Below are 18876 nucleotides of genomic sequence, written 5' to 3'. Positions count from 1 at the left end.
TACTCTAGACAAATCAGGGAGCCCTAGACTGTGTCTCAAAAGTTGGAAGACAATTGAGGAAGATGCCTAATAACAACCTGCAGTCTCCATGCGCATATAAGAGCACCTGATGTAAAGGTACACAGAAAAGCACATATGTGAACACACACATGCACACAAATTAAAAACAACAGTAGCAATCATCAATGCTTAGCCTGACCTTCACAGATCAAATGTTGTCGGTTTGGGGAAAAGCCCAGGCATTGATGTGATCTTTGAGCTTCTGAGGTGACTACTATGCAGCCAGGGTTAAGAACTGTTGCTCTGAGTCCTGGTGGTTTCATGACTGGCCCTAACGGGGCACCTATTGTGTAACGGGCACAGGTTCCATGCTTTGGTATTGTGAGCATCATTCTTCATGGAGGCAGACCACTGGGATTCCGTTAGCTCCAGAGATGCTGTTCTGGTGAAGAAGAGTTGTTATCTAGCATGGCGTGCAGCACACAGTTGATGAATGAGGGCAGGCTGGGTTTCATTGGTGTGGAGGGATGCATAAACATTTGACTGTCTGGGTAAACTCCATACAGCTGTTTTAGTTTAGTTTTGTTTGCTAGCATGCTTGCGTTGGCATTTGCTGTTGAAATAGTAGTAAGCAGTACTAAGAATCGCTGCTGTGCAAACAGCAGATGGGGTGGTTGATGTTCTGCTAGAGGCAGTGGTATTGCAGATAAATTCACAATGAGACCAGAGCTATAGGCAGCTTTCCCCAAAATGAGATTGTGAAGAACCTCCCTTTAACATATTACCTTCAGCAAACAAGTAGAGACTACCAGTCGCTGCTTCCTTCTGACACGTTATTGGCTTACATATTTGAGTGCCTTTTGGCAGTTTTAGTTTTCTCTAATTCCTTTGTCCTTCCCCTTGATTTGGAAATGCATCTATTTCCAGTTATTATCTAAGTTCTGAAATAGGAAAACACTGTTCTAGTGTCGTTTTTTCCCCTAAATAGGCCAGTTTCCTTGCAAATAAGCTTTTCCATTTGTGAAATCTTATTTTCAACTGAGTAAGGATAGCAGATTCCCAAGCATGTATTCTTATAATAAACATGGATTTTACTGAGAGAACAAAAAGTCTCAGTGTCTCCCGTTGTTGTCATTGCTCATGAGATGTTGGGCAGAAAGCATTAAGAGCATGGGAATTAATAATGTATGGTAGACTCCGGTCAGATTTTTGGGTTTACCTGGACAAAGCTTAAACTCCTTTGTTCCTCAGTTTCCACATGTTAGAAGTGGAAAGGTTTTCTTACTTGACTAGCAAGGATTGAAATGAAATAATGTATGTAAATATTAAGCAGCTTGACAATCAACATTATTTTGGGGTTGCTTCCCTATCCTGTTGTTAGGGTGATTTCAGTTTTAAGATCTTTGAGCTGGCTCCAGATTTATTTGCTAATGAGATGCTGCACAGATTTGAGGGCCTTAAATGGCCTCAAGTTGACTCTAAGAAGAGACATTTGGACATTGCTTGGGTAGAAAGAGAGAGACCTTCCTACCCATTAGAGAGTTGAAATATGATGGGCCTAGCTCATTGTAATTCATTTTATCTGTTCACAAGCATTATGATCTGCATATCAGAGTTGTGTGCCCAGCTGGCTATGCCACTTGACAAGGAGTTTCAAAGAGCAAGAAGAAGACTCAATTCATGCTATTAATTTTGACCTTTGGAGCCATAATAAACAGCCTCAGGTTTTACCCCAGGGCTTGGGGAAAGGAACCTTTTATTAGTCCTCTGTCTGTCTGGGCTGCTGTGACACACAGTAGTCCCCGCTCAACTCTTTAATGCCTTGGTTTCAGCCATGTGCGAGGAAGGGTTTCGCCTGTAATGGTATCCATATATATATATATCCATAGGTTGTCCACGCCTGTTAGAATCTCTTGCTGTATACACATAGTTCTTGAATCTTCTGCTTCCTTTGAAGGGGCTTGTTTACAGGGGCTCTTGGATGGCTGCCATCTTACTGCGTGTGTGGAGTGATGAAAGCACGTTCTGTTTGCCCTTCCATTGTAACACACATCTTCCCAGCAGATACCAGGTGATTCTGCTCCTGTGGGTGACATCCTGCCTTGACCACACCAAGGGAAGAATTTAGAGGCAGTTTTAAATGCTGTGAGCCCTTTGCCACAGACTGCTAAGAGTTAGGCTTAAAGGGAAGGCTGTCAGGGAGTTGTCAGAGTCTCTTCTTGCTAGTTGAGCGTTGTCCCTTGTAGAATTGTGAAGTGGGTCTGTCCCCTTTGTGTCACAGGCCTGTGCAGGTCGGTGAAGGAAAATCTTTCCCCAACTAGGTGTTTAATAAGTGCCAGGACCCTGAAGATACGATCACAGGTGAGACAGGGTTCTTCCTGCTTCTCCACATGTAATCCTCCTCTCCCTCATTTTACCCAGTGCTTGACTTGTTCCTTGATTACGATTCATGGTCTCAAAATATTCATTCACCATGAATCTGCCCTGTGTGCCTCAAGCATAGACTTTTAACAGGGCAAGCCTCCATAAATTTTTGTTGAAAAAAAATTTGAGGTGAATGAATTTGTAATTGAGAATAATTAGAATATATGCTATATGACCTTTGGTCCTCACTACACCCATTATCCCTCAGGTGTTACATAAGGAGAAAATAGAGCAAACAAATACCTCTTTTTTGTTGTTGTTTCAAACACCAAAAATGAACTTTTTCATAGCTTTTAAAGGCAAGCAGTTTGAAGGTGAACTGTTCCTTAGATTAGCTTGCTATTGGCAGACAAAGACTGCTTTTGCTCCTCTGAGCGACTTGCAGTATCTTTGTTCTAAGCCAGAAGCAGTCACTTGAGTTATTTTTTTTTGCCGGCACTGGTTCTATTAAACATGCATGTATTTCTCTCAAAGTATTTTTCCCCCTAAAAGTACATTCCTGCCCCTGGGACATAGTAATCCGCCCAGTTTCCTAAGTAACGCCACAGTTTGGGCAGCTCACCTGACCCTTCATTCTCTGCAGAAAAAATAAAGTAGGAATGCTGTGTTTATATGAGGATATAACAAGTTCTCTTTTCATTAATTGTTAATCTTCACCATTCACCTTCACAGGAGAAGAATTTACTGGCTGCTTATGAAGGAATATATTTTTAAAGTGTGTTATTTATTAATAGTTATTCCTCTTTCCTACCCCTTCCCTTCTTTAAGTTTGTAGGTGTATTGTGTGGGGGTTGCATGTTTATGTGGTGTGTGTGCATGTTTGTACATGTGTGTGTGTCTAACTGCTTGAACATTAAATCCAGAAATCACTGTTGGCATCTTCCTCAGATGCTTGCCACCTTTTTTTTTTTTTTTTTGCATTTATTTCTTGTGGAGGGGCATCTGTGCCACAGCACTCATGTTGAGGTCAGAGGGCAGTTTGTGGGAGTTGGTTCTTTTTACCACGTGGGTCCTGGGGATCAAATTCAGGTCATCAGCCTTGGCAACAAGTACCTTTACCCATTGAGCTGTCTCACTGACCCTCCAGTGAACTGTAGGAATTCCCTTGTCTCTGCCTCCCTAGTGCTGATATATAAGTGTTGGGCCTGGTCTTTATGTGAGTTTTGGGGATCCAAACTCAGGTCTTCATCAATATGCAGCACACACTTTACCAGTTGAACCATTTCTCCTGCCCCTAGCCTTTGGCAAATGCTGCCACAATTCACAGTAGGAGACTGTGCCACCATTAGGAGAAATACGGATTCCAACATTCATACTGTGAAAGAACTTCCTGCTCCAAGTACTCACTGACCTGTGGGCAGATAGACCTGAGACCCAGGCAGATGAAATGAAGTAAGAGGAGACAGTCTCTCTCTTTGGGTTTTTGGCGTCTATACTGGGAACTATATTTTTATTATTTAAACCTATATTTATTTAATTAACATCTAGCCTAAGTTTTTAAACCTCTTTTATTGACTGGGTTATCACAGTGCTATCAGAATTACCTAGGAACACATTTCAAAATAAAACTTTTACCAATTCTGTATACTAAATACAGATCTTAGCCAGATGTGTGTACTTTATGAAAGCTCCTTACATGGTTCCAGTAACCATTTATCATACAGTCAGGAATGGTGTTTTAGCCTGTTAGACACACAGGTCTAACTTCCAAATACTTTCCCTTGTTCCCGAGTGGCTGGGATGATCCTTTCCCCAACACATGCCGTTTGTAGCACAGGAATGCTCACATCCCTGGTTAGGTCTTATAAGTCCTCTGCCTCTCTTACTATGGAGGGCTCTGCAGGCCAGTGAACTTGACTCTTACCTCACATTTCTGTGAATGGGTTTTGTGGTTTTGTTGTTCTGAGTGACTGGGACTGACTGTCACAAAATAAAATAGCACATACCAGTAAGCAGCACATTAAAGAAAAGCTGGGAATCAGATCCCCGTAAGTGAATGTGGGTGAGAGTCAGTCTCTTTATTTTTATATCCTCCCTTAAAATATTTTTATATCCACTCTTGAATTATTTGGGGACACACACACACACACATCAGAACTGCTTGGGCAGGAAACAGAAGTTGTCTGTCCACTTGCCAGCAGTCTCCAGAGGAGCCCAAGCCCCCCAGAAATGAGCCAGCGGGTTCCCTTTCTGGCCCCTGTGTTTAGAGCCCTCAGCTTCTCCTCTGGCTTGTTCTGAGTCCTTCTCCTTCGTTCTTGTCAGTTTCTTTCCAAGCACTGGACCTTGGAACACCCAAGCCAGTGTGCCCCTAATACCAAAGAGAGAAATGTGTCTTGCTGTCCCTCTTGTCATAGTTTGACCTTTCCTTGTTCCTTCTTCAACTCCTGACAAGTCTCTCATGTTTTTGGCCTACCTCCTATGAAGCAGTCCTTTAGTTTGGGGCTGGGTTACAGTGTTATAAGAGGGCAAGCATGTTTATACTGAGACTTAGGACTGTACATGCCTTCTCGTTCTCAACACTCCAGTCTCTGTGTTACTCACTTTCCGTTCCCAGAAAAGCAGATCAGACTTGGTTGGAAGGTAAGGTCTGCTCATCACTGTGTTCCTTTTGTTTAGTACTGTGTGTGGCACATAGTAGGTGCTCAGTAAGAATTTAGCAAATGCTGGAAGACACAAAACAACTACTGAGTCAAAAGAAATAATTCATAGGGAAATAACAAACTTTATAATCAGGCAAAATGATCACCTAACATTTTTTTTGCTTGGTTTGCTTAGGAATCTTCCATTTTTTCCTCAGCTGTAACTAGAGAGAGTTCCAGAAGTTAAAGGAGTTAGAATGTTCAGGTAGCAGTTAGAAGAAGGATTAGGGTTGTTACACAAAGAAACCCTGTCTCTAACAACAACAACAACAAAGATAGGTTTAGATCATTTAGTGCAGCAACAGCAGCATTTACCCTCTTTGTGTTGCTTGGCAGAGATGGGGCAGGAGAGTGCAGACCCCTCTGATGTCTACAGTGAGTCCACAGTATCCCCCCTATTGACATATAATGCACACTGTAATAAGTAGTACTTAATTACATTTTCTTTAAGAAAAAAGCTTTTTATAACTGCTATATTTTCATTTAAAGTGGTTAGAATTTAAGCATTTTGGTACATTAACAAATTCATATTTTTACTTAAAGCATATTCCTTGAAAATGTAAGACAAGTAACTTGACAATCTGGGCCTTTCATCATATTACAGACATAAGCATGCAGAGCTTGGAAAGCGATGGATGTGGTATAAATAAATGCCACTCAGCTAAGTCTGCATCTGTCTCCTAACACTTGCCATCCAGCAGTTTTCAGAAAATCTGTTCATTTTATGTGTGTGGGTTTTTGCCAGCATGTGTATCTGTGCATTGTGTATGCAGTACCTGTGGAGGCCTCAAGAGGGCTTCGGATTCCTTGAGATTGGAGTGACCAATGGTTGTGAGCTGCCAAATGGTTGCTGAGAATCGAATCTTGTCTTCTGCAGGAGCAACCAGTCTTCTTAACCATCATCTCTCCAGTCCCCTAAATGCTGGATTGTTTGTTTTGTTTGTTTGTTGTTGTTTAGTTTTTTGAGAAATGTTTCTCTGTATTGTTCTGGCTGTCCTGGAACTTGTAGACCAGGTGGTTCTCGAAATCAAAGATTCACCTGCCTCTGCCTCCCAGGTTCAGGGATTAAAGGCGTGCGCACTACCACCACCACCTAACTGTAAATGCTGTTTTTAAAGTAATGTTTTTTTGTGTTATCTTTTGAAAAGAAGATTTTAAAGTGAACCTTGCCAGGAAGAAGCCCAGAATCCCCTGCCCCTCTCTCTCTTGTCTCTCTTCCCATTCCCTACTGTCCTGACCTAAGAACTGCTCCCAACACTTATTCTGAGAAGGAAGTTGGTGAGTTTTTTTGTTGTTGTTGCTTGTTTTTTTTTCTTACCAGAGATGGGTTTATTGGTTGAAATAAACTTTATTTTTATCTTTTTAAAGTTAAATAATTAAATAATTTTCCTAGCCCAATTACAGTTTCCCCTTCCTTCCTCCCTCCTCTCCTCCCAGTCCCTTTCCCCATCCACTCTTTCTTTCTCTTCAGAAAAGGACAGCACCCTCCCCCCCTTGCCTATCAGCCAGCTATGGCATATCAAATTTCAGTAAGACTAGGCACTTCCTCTCCTATTAAGGCTGGATAAGGCAACCTAATAGGAGGGAAGGGACCCCAAAGCAGGTAACAGAGTCAGAGACAGTCCCGCTCCCACTGTTAGTAGCCCTACAAGAAGACAACTGTAAGATGCACAGGGCCTAGGTCAGTCCCGCACAAGCTCTCTGGTTGACAGTGCAGTCTCTATGAGCCCCTCTAAGCCCAAGGTAGTTTCTGTGGGTTTTCTTGTGGTTTCCTTTACCCCTCTGGCTCCCATAATCCTTCTTCCCCCTTTTCCACAGGATTCCCTGAGGTCCACCTAATGTTTGGCTGTGGGTGTCTGCATCTGCTCTCATCAGTTGCTGGCTGAAGCCTTTCTGATGACAATTGGATGAGGCACCAGATCTATGAGTACAACAGAATATTGTTAAGAATCATTTTATGACTATTTTTTTCTGGTCATGTTTGGTTCTATCCTAGGTCTCTGGGCTGTCCAGCTTATGAGTCCTGGCCCTCCCAGCATTGTCAGAAGTGGGCTTCCTCCCCTGCTATGGGTCTCAGGCTGCACCAGTCATTGGTTGATCACTGCTATAATTTCTGTGCCACCTTTACCCCAGCATATCTTGTAGGCAAGACAAATTATAGGTCAAAAAATAATGGGGCTGGGTTGTGGTCCCAGACCCTCCATTGGAAGTCTTTCCTGGTTACAGGAGATGATCAGTTCAGGCTCTGTATCTCCCATTGCTAGAAGTCTTAGCCAGGAATCACCCTCACAAATTCCTGAGAGTTTCCATTGCACATGAGTTCCTAGCTCATCCCAAAGATGCTCCTGATTCTAGTTGTCTTTCCTAGTACTCTCACATTCCATTCTCCCCCTCTTTCTGTTTCCATGCCCTCCCCACCATTGATGTACCCCGTCCACCTGTGAGGTCTATTCTATTTCCCTTTCACAGCGAGAGTCATGTATTTCCTCTTGAGTCCTCCCCCCCTTGTTACTTAGCTCTTTTGGGTCCATGGATTGTAGTATGGTTATCCTTTATTTTATGACTAATATCCACCTGTGAGTACATTCCATGTTTGTCTTTCTGGGTCTGGGTTACCTCACTCAGGATGATCTTTTTTTTTTTTTCTAGTTCCATCAATTTTCTGGCAAATTTCATGATGTCATTGTTTTTAACAGCTGAGTAATACTCCATTGTGTAAATGTACAACTTTTTTTTAAATCCATTTTTCAGTTGATGGACATCTAGGTTGTTTCTAGTTTCTGGCTATTAAGAATGAAGTTGCTATGAACATAATTGAACAAGTGTCCTTGTGGTATGATTGAATATCCTTTGGATATATGCCCAGGAGTGAATATCTGGGTCCTGAGGTAGGTCGTTTTCCAATTTTCTGAGAGACCACCATGTTGGTTTCTGAAATGACTGTACAAGTTTGCATTTATTCCCACCAGCAGTGGAGGAGTGTTTCTCTTGCTCTATATCTTGCCAGCATGAGCTGTCACTTGTGTTTTTGATCTTAACTATTCTGACAGGTGTAAGATGGAATGTCAGAGTCATTTTGATTTGTATTTTTCTGGTGGCTGAGGATGTTGACCATTTCTTTAAATGCCTCTTGGCTATTTGAGATTCCTCTGTTGGGAATTCTCTGTTTAGATCTCTACCCTATTTTTTAATTGAAATTAAATTTGAATTGGGTTATTGGAATTGAATTATCTGGTTTGTTGATAGCTAGTTTTTTGAGTTCTTTATATATTTTGGAAATCAACCCTCTGTGAGATGTGGGGTTGGTGAAGATCTTTTCCCATTCTGTAGGCTGCCATTTTGTCCTTTTGATGGTGTCCTTTGCCTTACAGAAGATTTTCAGTTTCATAAGGTACCATTTATTAATTGTTGATCTTAGTGCCTGTGTTGTTGGTGTTTTACTCAGTTTTCTCCTGTGCCAGTTTGTACAAGGCTGTTGCCCATTTTCCTTCTGTCAGGTTCCGTGTATCTGGTTTATGTTGAGGTCTTTGATCCGTTTGGACTCCAGTTTTGTGTAGGGTGATAGATTTGGATCTATGTGCATTCTTCTACATGCTGGCATCCAACACCATTTGTTGAAGATGCTTTCTTCTTTTCCATTATATATTTCTGACTTCTTTATCAAAAATCAGGTGTCCATAGGTATGAGGATTTATGTCTGGGGTTTTAATTTAGTTTCATTGATCAACCTGTCTGTTTTTATGCCAATACTATACAGATTTTATTGCTATAGCTCCGTAGTAGAACTTGAAATCGGGAATGGTCATACCTCCAGAAGTTCTTTTATTGTACGGTATTGTTTTAGCTATCCTAGGTTTTTTTGTTTTTTTCAAATGAAGTTGAGTATCATTCTTTCAAGTTCTGTAAAGAATTATGTTGTAATTTTGATGGGGATTTCATTGAATCTGTAGATTGCTTTTGGTAAGATGACCCTTTTTATATGTTAATCATACCAATCCATGAGCATGGGAGATACTTCTATTTTCTGATATTTTCTTCAGTTTCTTCCTTCAAAGACTTAAGTTTTTGCCAAATAGGTCTTTCACTTGCTTGGTTAGAGTTACACCAAGGTATTTTATATTATTTGTGGCTATTGTGAAGGGTGTTGTTTCCCTAATTTTTTTTCTCAGTTCATTTGTCATTTGTATATAGGAGGGTTACTAATTTTTTTTTTAGTTTATTTTGTATCCAGCCACTTTACTGAAGGTGTTTCTTAGCTGTAGAAGTTACCTCATAGGATTTCTGAGGTCACTCGTGTGTGCTGTCATGCTTGTTTTTTAATAAGCTTACAGTGAAGAGAAAAGATGGCTAATGCACACCTGAAGTCCCTGTGGCAGAGCATGACCCAGTTAGGGCCCTTGCTTGTGGAGAGGTGGAACTCTGGTCTGTACATGTCTCTGGATCAGGAACACAATACTGTAGTATTACTTCCTTTTCTGCCTAAGTCTTGGTATCAAAGCATTTGTCTATCCATTCAGACAGAAATCCTATGTACCTGTGGTGCTCTGCTACACCAGACATGTGTGCAGTCACATTTACACATATACATGTGGGTGTCCATGAAGGTCAGAAGAGGGCCCTGGGTCCCATGGAGGTGAAAGTACAGGCATGTATAAGCTCCCTGATGTAGTTACTGGGAACAGAACTTTGATTCTTTGCAAGAACAGCAAGTGCTATTAACTCCTGATCTCTCTCTCCAGCTCCACTTCTTTTTTTTTTTTTTAAATGGGTTCTAGCTGTTTATTTTATAATTGTGCCAAAATATAAATAACATAAAATTTTCTATTTGTAGCTACTTTCTAGGGTTTATTCATTCTACCATTTGATCCCTCCCTCCCCAGGCAGGGTTTCTCGGTGTAACTTTGGAGCCTGTCCTGGAACTTGCTCTGTAGACCAGACTGGCCTCGAACTCACAGAGATCCATTTGCCTCTGCCTCCCAAGTGCTGGGATTAAAGGCGTGCATCGCTACTGTAGGCCATACCATTTGATTTTTTAAAATTTCTATTTCTATAAGTTCTGGCCACCATATACTTAATAAGGACCATCTCCTGCCCTGTGCTGAGGTTGGTAGATCATTGAATAATTAAGAAAGAAGTGTCAACATGGCCCCTGCTCTCAGGATCTCTGTTCTTAATCTCAAGGAGATTAAGTCTCATTAGGGAAGCTTGATGTATGTTCACCGGTCAGATAATGATTCGTGGCATGTAATCCCTGCAGAGTTCAAGGAAAGCTTTGTATAAAAGTGATACTCAGCCTTATCAGGGGCAGTCTGTCCATACTGCAGAAAAGGAGGAAGTCGGGGACTTGGGGACTGAGATACGGAGCCAGCTATTTCAGTCTTAAGTCTGTTGTTTTCCAGAGAATCTGTTTTTCTAGGGTGGAGCATTTGGGTGTATTACTTGGGAAATAAATTGAATATCCTAGCAGTGGAACATGTTATTGACACATAATTTGTATCTTTGAAAGTCACAGGAACCAAATATTTAACTTGTAATATAAACACACATTAAAAATCCAGATTATCAAGGCTAGAGAGCTGATTTAATAGTTAAGAACACTTGCTGTTCCTGAAGATCCCCAGTTCCCACAGAGTGGCTCACAACTGTCTGTAACTCCAGGTCCAGGGGATCGAATCCCTTCTCCAGCCTCTACAGGCATCATGCACACACAGAATATATATACTTGCAGACACAACACTTATATATAAAAAAATAAAAGTCTTTTAAATCCAGATTGTCTAGTGGCAGCAGAATTAACTTATTATAATTTTGTGTAAATGTCTCTGTTCACAGGAAGGGCATTAACCCTTTTGATGCATTATCATATGGAATAGATATTTCATTAGTGAATTTAGCTCAATTGCAGTTAGAGTTGTCATGTGAAAGCATTGTATAAAAAAATCACATAATGAAACATACATTTATTGAAACTTGAATATCTGCTTCTCTGAAATCTGGTAAAAAGTTGAGAGTGCCATGTATTGTGGGTTTTGCTTAATTCCGAGTATGTCCAGAGGCTGCAGTGATTAGTGGCTAAAGATGGTGCCTGTTTTGTTGCCGTACATCTGTGTGAGTCAAAGATTTCATCTGGACAGTGCAGTGCCTTACAACAAGTACCACAAAGTAAACATCTTCTTTCTCCTTTCGTTTCTGCAGGCAGGCAAAGGTACACTGGGGACCACCATGTTCACGTGACATTAAGAGGAAACGGAAACCTGTGGCCTCAGCATCTTTACCTAGCTCTAGTACAGGTGATTATTTATAGTTGTCATTCGTAGAGCACCTGTTGTATACGGAACACTAAATGATTATTTTATATACCTTCCCATGGAATCATGATCAGTGATCTGTATTCCTTATCATAAGAAATTGAGATGCTGAGAAGTAATTTCCCCAGTTCTCTCTGACTGTGGAGTCTGCTTTTTCATTCTCTCACTTGGCCTTTTGTATTCCTGCCAGCTGTTCCCAGTCATGTGAACCTTCTCTGTAGCACAGACAGGAAGTGAGGTCCATGCTGATAAACATCCTGCTGGATAGCAGCTTGGTCAGTAGTCAGAGGTGATATGGGTTCATTTAATTTCTGCTTTAAAAAATAAATTTTATGGCCAGGCAGCAGTGGCACACACCTTTAATCCTAGTACTAGGCAGAGGCATGTTGGTCTCTGTGAGTTCAAAGCCAGTCTGGTCTACAGAGTGAGTTTCAGGACAGCTAGAGCTACACAGAAATCCTGTCTTGAAAAACAAGCAAAGGTAAATAAATAAAAATAAAATAGCAATTTTATTTTACATATATTAGTGTTTTACTTGCTTGTAGATCTGTATATAATATGTGTGCCTGGTGCCTATGGAAACCAGAAAAGGGTATTGAATTTCCTAAGACTATAATTATAAATGATTAGAAGCCATCAAGTGAGTGCTAGAAATAGAACCTGGTCCTTTGGAAGAGTAGCCAGTGCTCTTAACCACTGATCCATCATCTCTCCAGCCCCTGTTCCCCCCCCATCTCTCCCTTCCTCCCTCCCTCCCTCCCTCCCTGCCTCCCTCCCTTCCTCCCTCCCTCCCTCTCTCCCTCCCTTGGCTATTTTGAGATAGCGTCTCACTATATAGGTCTGGCTGTCCTGCAGTTCACCGTGGAGATTATAGACCAGGCTGACCTTCAACACATAGAGATCCATCTGCCTCTGCCTCTGCCTCCCAAGTGCTGGGATTAAAGGCATGCACCACCACACCTGGCTCTGTTCATTTTCTTAGTTGGTTTATATGGCACATTGCATTCTCATTGGTTATGTATAATAGTGTGTTTATTTTTACTCATCATGAGATGTCTAATTAAAAACATTTTCAGGTTAAACTTTTTCAGTTTCTATATAAAATTCATGCCAGTTGGTAGAAGCTAAAATATTAACTATCTTTGATAGGAGAATGACCAAGAGAAGACACAGAAAAATCTGGGCCTCTGGAAATGTTCTACATTACAAATCAGGCAGGGGTGACATGGGCATTTATATATGTATGTAAAAGTTCTGTACACTTAAGGTGTGTGTATGTGTGTGTAAATTACACGTTATCAAAGGTATTACATATCAAGCCTATTATAAATTACTTTCCTTAGATAAACTATAGATTTAACATCCCTTATTTAAAATCCAAAATCTTAAGCAATTCAATGTATGAAACTTTGGAGTACTGATATGTACATGTGAGTAGATTCTCTACCTGACTGTACTTGCAACTCAGCGGTCAGAAGCAAACAGTAAAATAGCATGTGTGTGACCTTTCAGCTATGAGGATAAGGTATTTGTGAAACAAACCAATCTAAACCCAAAACACTTCTGGACCTACACAGCTTGATTAGAGCTTACTTACCCTGTGCTACGCATTACACATTTCAGGTCAGTTAGCTGAGTGAAGGCAGAGACCAGACAAGTGTGGGATCAACTCCCTTCCTTCTCTGTGCGATTGTTCAAATACTCTGAAATGGACCTCTTCGAGCTTCTGTCTGGAGTGACTGCTAATTGTTGGCTCGTCTGAACAATCTTAATCACAGATCTAATGATTATGTGAATTTTTATAGTGGTTTTCACCTGCACAGGCTCTGAGCTAGGCACTTTGTATGCACCTTTGCCTCAGGTGTCCAGGATAGATGCAGTTCTTATTATTTCATTGACAAATGAGCAGACTAAGGTGTAACCTTCTGAAGCCAAGTGTTAGTTCCAGGGTCAGGGAGATGTCTCTCTGCTGCTTTGGATTGGCCCTTTAAACTCCCAGGTGTCCTTTGTATGCACAGTAGGATTGATTATTTCAGACTGAAACTCGGCTCTTCAGCTAGTCTGTACTATTTAAAGAATTAAAATGAAACCTTTTCTCTTAGCTTTTATTTTATTTTTCCCTCTTTGGTCCTATTTTTTCCTCTTATCTACCCCCCCCCCCCCAGTTTTGGGAATCAAACCTAAGTCCTCATGTCAGTTGGCAAACGCTCTACTGCTGAGCTACAACTCCAGCCCTACTTTAATGCTTTGTGAGATTAGAACCATTGGGAAGAGTTGATTTCACATTCAAAGCAGGAAATGTATGTAGTGTACTGAAGAAGACATTAACTGTTTCCCAAGGGAGCCCACTCCTCTGCTCTCACTTGTTGACTAAGCCCTGCTTCACTGAGCACTTTCTTTTTTTTCTGCTCACAACCCGAGTGCCCCATGGAGGTGAAGGACACAGCCTGAGCCTGTGCCATCAGTCAGGAGAACAAATGGGCTTGCTCTGCCTACCATCGGGCCATCTCCGATTCCACCTCTTTTATAGAAATGAGTGATGAAGAGAGGTGCGTCCCGCTTTGCCGCTGTATTAATACACATCAGGGGCCAGCTCCTGGCACTAAATCACACAACTGCATACATCTGTTATCAGCTCTTCACCAGTGTGATGAACAAGACTGCAGATAGAGGCTTCCTTGTGTCATTCTTTATAGGATTTTCCTAAAAGAATAAATAGCTCAGATCTCTGCCAACACTCTCCCCTGTCACTGTGATGAATTCAGCTTCTTTCTTAAGCATGCAGCAACAAATCTCTGCCCTTCCCCCACCCGTAGAAAGTTTTGAGTTGAAATTGACTGAATTTAAAGATCTTAGTAAGGCTAGAGGGGTGAAGAAAGGAAAAGATACACACGTCTTCCTTGGTTTATTTGTTTGTTTGCTTTAGTAGTACAAAGGGCTGGGGAAAGGACCCTTCCAGGGTCATTAAGTAGTGCCTTCTTGAGCTATAGCACTATTATTTTCTTGTTTATGTCTCCATGCCCCTTCCCTCCCTGGCTTTATAGCGTGCAGAGGTTTAGTGCACAGTGTTGCTCCCTGGATTCCAGTGAGTAAGTGTGTAGACTTTTTCTAAGACTGGTATCCCAGAACAGGAATTTTCCAGCAAGCCTCTACCACATGCTGAAATGACCTAGCTAGCTGTATTAGGCTCTTAAAGAATGTATTTCTTTTTTGACGGGTGTGTGACTGTTTTCTTCAAAATTTGAGAATAAGTGGCTATAAGAAATGTAAGGCAATCCAGGCAGTGATGGTGCACATCTTTAATCCCAGCAATCAGAAGGCAGAGGTAGGCAAATCTCTGTGAATTCAAGGCCAGCCTGGTCTACAAGATCTAGTTCCAGGACAGTCTCCAAAGCTATAGAGAAACTCTGTTTCAAAAAAACCAAAAAAGAAGTAAGGCACTCAGACTCGTATTGAACCAGTGTGCTTGACATGATTTTCTTCATCAGAGCCTTTGACATTCAGACTCCTCCTCCTCCTGAAGGTAAACCCTGGTGTTTAGAATAGGGGATCTGGGGCCATTGAAGATTCCATTCAGAGCCTGGATGATTTGGACTATTCCTAAAGCCTTTTTCCAACTTTGCATTCCCCGGGATTACAACCATCGTTCAGAAGCTGTATCACAGATGGTCTCTGAGCACTAAGCCAGCCATGTGTTCAGATGGGTGAGAATTTTAATCTGTTTGTTCACTGCTGTCTCCCAACATCTAAAAAGTCACCTAACACTAGAGCAGACTCACTTCTTTTTTTTTAATTTCTGTTAGCATTTATGAAACTAATGGTTGTCACTCTGACACCTCATGTATGTAGGTATGTGCTTTGTTCATCTTCAGTCTCCTGTCATTTATTTACTCCTCTCCCTTCCCACCATTCCCCTAAGCACACACTTTTATATATTGTTTTCTTAGTTATTATTGTGATATGTATAAAATACATATAGATATGTATAACCGATTGAGTCCATTTAGAGTTGCTCATATGTACAAGTTTTTAGGACTGATCATTTGATATTGGATAACCACTTAAAGGTCTCTCATCCCTGGGGGAGACTAATCCGTCTCTCAGCAGACATTAATTTTCTGTAGTTCTTCATCTAGGGATGGGGCCTTTGGCTTCCATCAAAGTTGGCATGACAGTTGATATTGTCATTGTTTGGGTCTTATTTAGGCAGCCATATTGCTGATATTTTATGGATGTAGCTTCCTTCTCTTATATAGAAGATATAATCTCACAACAGATGTCCCGGTCTTTTAGCTCTTGTGGTTCCTCCACCTTCTCATTAGTCTCTAAGCCTTAGATGTGGGAATCGTGTTGTACATAGACATCACCAACAGTGCAGTAATGGTGCTTATATCTTGGGAATAACCAGCAGCTGTCTGACTGGTCTTAAGGCCTGGTCCACAGGAAGAAATTCATACCTGGTGCTCTCAACCTAGATTACTACACATGACTGGTGAGGTCATGTAACCTAGAAGGAACCTACTGTTGTCACTTTGTTAAACCAGTGCATTCTTAATACTCTTCCTCTACCTGTGGGATGAGTGTGGCTCTCAACCATTACCAGTAAAGCTCTTCTTCCAAATAGATGGAGACCATTCCAGTTAGTCAAAACTAACATATCAGAATGTGAGAGAACTGACCATGGGGTGTCTAGCTCCAGTGTATCTAAATAAAATTATTTTAAAGTCGTGGCAGTATTCTCCATATTTTTCTAACCCCTTGGAAAATATCTAATTGCTATAAAAAGAATACTAATACATTAGGTGTAAAAGAAAACAATGTTGCTAGTAAGAAAAATGTCCCCACTCTCTTCAGTGGGAACAGTTTTCGTACACTTTTGTCTTGTTTTGTTTTGATCATCACTTTTGTCTTTAAAGTAGTTTTAACAGATAGATGCATCTCTAAAGGATACGTTGTCTGCTTTTTAAATGTTTCTGAACCTTGCACAAAAGAGTTTATATTTTATTAAGCTTCACCCAGTTCTGTTTCTGAGATTCATGTGTGTTTTGTCGTGCAAAATCTCTTTGTTTGGCCAGCGGTGGCGCACGCCTTTAATCCCGGCACTTGGGAGGCAGAGGCAGGCTGGTCTCTGTGAGTTCAAAGCCAGCCTGGTCTACAAGAGCTAGTTCCAGGACAGGCTCCAAAACTACAGAGAAACCCTGTCTCGAAAAACAAAACAAAACAAAATCTCTTTGTTTGACTGCCACACATGATTCCCATTGTATGAGGGAGCCTGTGCCACAGCCCAGCGATCTTGATTGTACTGGATTGTGTCCTATTTTATACCATTGTCAAAAGCACTGTGTTCTGGGAGAGGATGGTGCAGGCATTCTTCTGGGTTACCTCACACTCATTAATGGTGGTCTCAGAGACCAGACAATACTGGACCTTGGCACAGACATGACTGGAATCCCTGAACTTTTCTGGTAAAATGTAAAATTGTACGTCTATGGCAGTTTCTCAAGACAGCCATCATAAAAAGGCCACGAGATCTCCCAACTCTGTGCTGCATTATATCACCTAAAGAATTAAAAGCAGAAATTTTTAAAAATTTTAAATTATTATCATTTTATGTGCATATCTGTTTCGCTTTCATGTATGTCTATACACTGGGTGCATGCAGTGCCCACAGGAGCCAGAAGGTGTTGAATAACTCTGGAACTAGAGTTACTTAACGTTGTGTACTTCCACATGGGAACGGGGAATTGAACCCAAGTTCTGTATAAAAACAGCCAGTACTCTTAACTGCTGAGCCATCTCTCCAGCCCCTAAAGCAGAGGTTTTCCTATATTGGTGTGCACAACAACATTGGTCACGGTAGAACAACCCAGATGTCGGTGGCCAGTGAACAATAAAATGTGGTTCTTGCACACGTGGGGTGTCACTCAGCTTGAGCCTTTAGCACTCAGAACCTTGCTGTCTCGGATAAAGGCACAGTGAGTGAGCCAGACAGACACAGAAAGACAAATAGTAGATGATTCCACTTTAATGAGTAAACTGAATAGTAAGTTAAAGACAACAGGAGGTAGAGAGGTGGTTACCGAGCTGGGAGGAGAAGGGGTGGGGAGTTAGTGCTGACAGTGCACAGAGCTTCCACAGCTTCCACTGGAGTTGGTGAGAGCTTTCCACATCACTTGCTGCAGAAAACAACAGCCAACAGCTTTTCAAGGATAGACTGTCACTGAGGTTTCTGACTACATAGTAAGGATAGGGATAGTTCTGTGAAGTCCTTTCAGTTAAACTTGAACAATTGACTACCACTGTGCTGCTATGGTTGAGATGCCAAAACATTTGAAAGCTACTGTTTTTAGGAAACATATATAAACTGTGGTAGGGTCATGTTATTCAAACTTTTCTAATGTTAACTTCCAATACAAAGTTGACATTTGAGTTTATCTGCGGATATAAGATAAAATGGGGTAAGTCCTTCTTATTCTTGTGATGTGGTTTTTGGTTGTTTAATACTGAGCAAAAGCAGTACTGTAGCGCCAGCACTATGGGATGGTTCACATGCCGGGGAAAGGGCTGGAGATTTAAACACATACACACAGAGACAGAGACACGGGGACACGGGTCATCCTTGAAACAAGAATGCCAGCTTTATTGTGCTATAGGGATCCTTAACTGCCAGCCACGCCCCAGCTCCTGGGATTTTCAGCTGTAAAGCTCACCAGGACCCACTCCACTGCCATCAGGAACTCATGAGGGTCTCGTGCTCAGAGCAGCTGCAGGCACAGGAAAACAAGTTGTTTGCTCCGTTCACTCCAGCAGGCAAAGGGTCTGAGACAGGCAAAGTCAAGGGGCCAGGGCTCTGCAGTCCCCAGTGCTGGTCATGGCCTTTTGTATTTGTTTTTGTGACCCAGTCACTATTAGAAAAATACCAAGGCTATATTATTGGGTAGACTTAGTGGATGTAAAAGAAAAGTCTAGAATGTACTGTATTTTACTATATCTAAGTATATTTTTTACCCTTGGCAGAGTGAATGGTGGTTTGTTCTGATCCATTCAGGGGCACTTGGAAAGGTGACGTGTGTTGCTATTGGCATTCGGTAGACAGGGTCCAGAGTGCTGAGTGTTCTGGGTACACAGCACAGCTCTGTACCTTCCTTGACTATCCAGTCCAGAGTGTCTTAAGAAACTTCATTAGAATACCATGCCTGATGCTGCTTATTTCCTATTGTTTTCCTTGTTGTATTTACTTCGAACATCATCATGTTGAGGATCAAATGGAGCCCAGTATTTGAGCTTGAATTGCTATTTTTGATCTCTGTAGTTTAGTTTCCTGATCCATAAAATGGGAATGACAGTTCCTACTTCTAACAGTTGTTAAGAAATTTGATATCATGCAGGTGTAATGGCACATGCATATAATCCCAGTGCTCAGGGGCTAAGGCAAGAAGACCATGAGTTTGAAGCCAGCTTGGGCTACATTATAAGACATTATTTTTAAAAATACACATGCATAT

The 18876-nt window shown here is 41.4% G+C and overlaps 1 protein-coding gene across 9 annotated transcripts in view; it reads left to right on the top strand.

Moving 5' to 3' along the window:
• Gpatch2l (G-patch domain containing 2 like) overlaps positions 1 to 18876 on the top strand; it is a 57136-nt gene that overhangs the window by 31918 nt on the left and 6342 nt on the right. For 6 of the 9 annotated variants that reach the window (XR_015004384.1, XM_085697353.2, XM_085697355.2 and 3 more), the window contains one exon: positions 11259 to 11353. The exons of the other annotated variants lie outside the window; for them this stretch is intronic. Coding sequence is in view for 5 of the 6 variants with exons in the window: in XM_085697353.2 (XP_085553479.1) it covers positions 11259 to 11353 (95 nt within the window). In the remaining variant the exon portion in view is untranslated. The remainder of the gene's footprint in view (positions 1 to 11258; positions 11354 to 18876) is intronic. 9 annotated transcript variants of the gene reach the window in all.

Source organism: Myodes glareolus, chromosome 11 (assembly GCF_982192425.1).
Source record: "Myodes glareolus chromosome 11, mMyoGla1.1, whole genome shotgun sequence".
Classification (NCBI taxonomy): Eukaryota; Metazoa; Chordata; class Mammalia; order Rodentia; family Cricetidae; genus Myodes; species Myodes glareolus.
The sequence above is the reverse complement of the archived record's forward strand: the minus strand, read 5'-3'. Positions and strand labels throughout refer to the sequence as shown.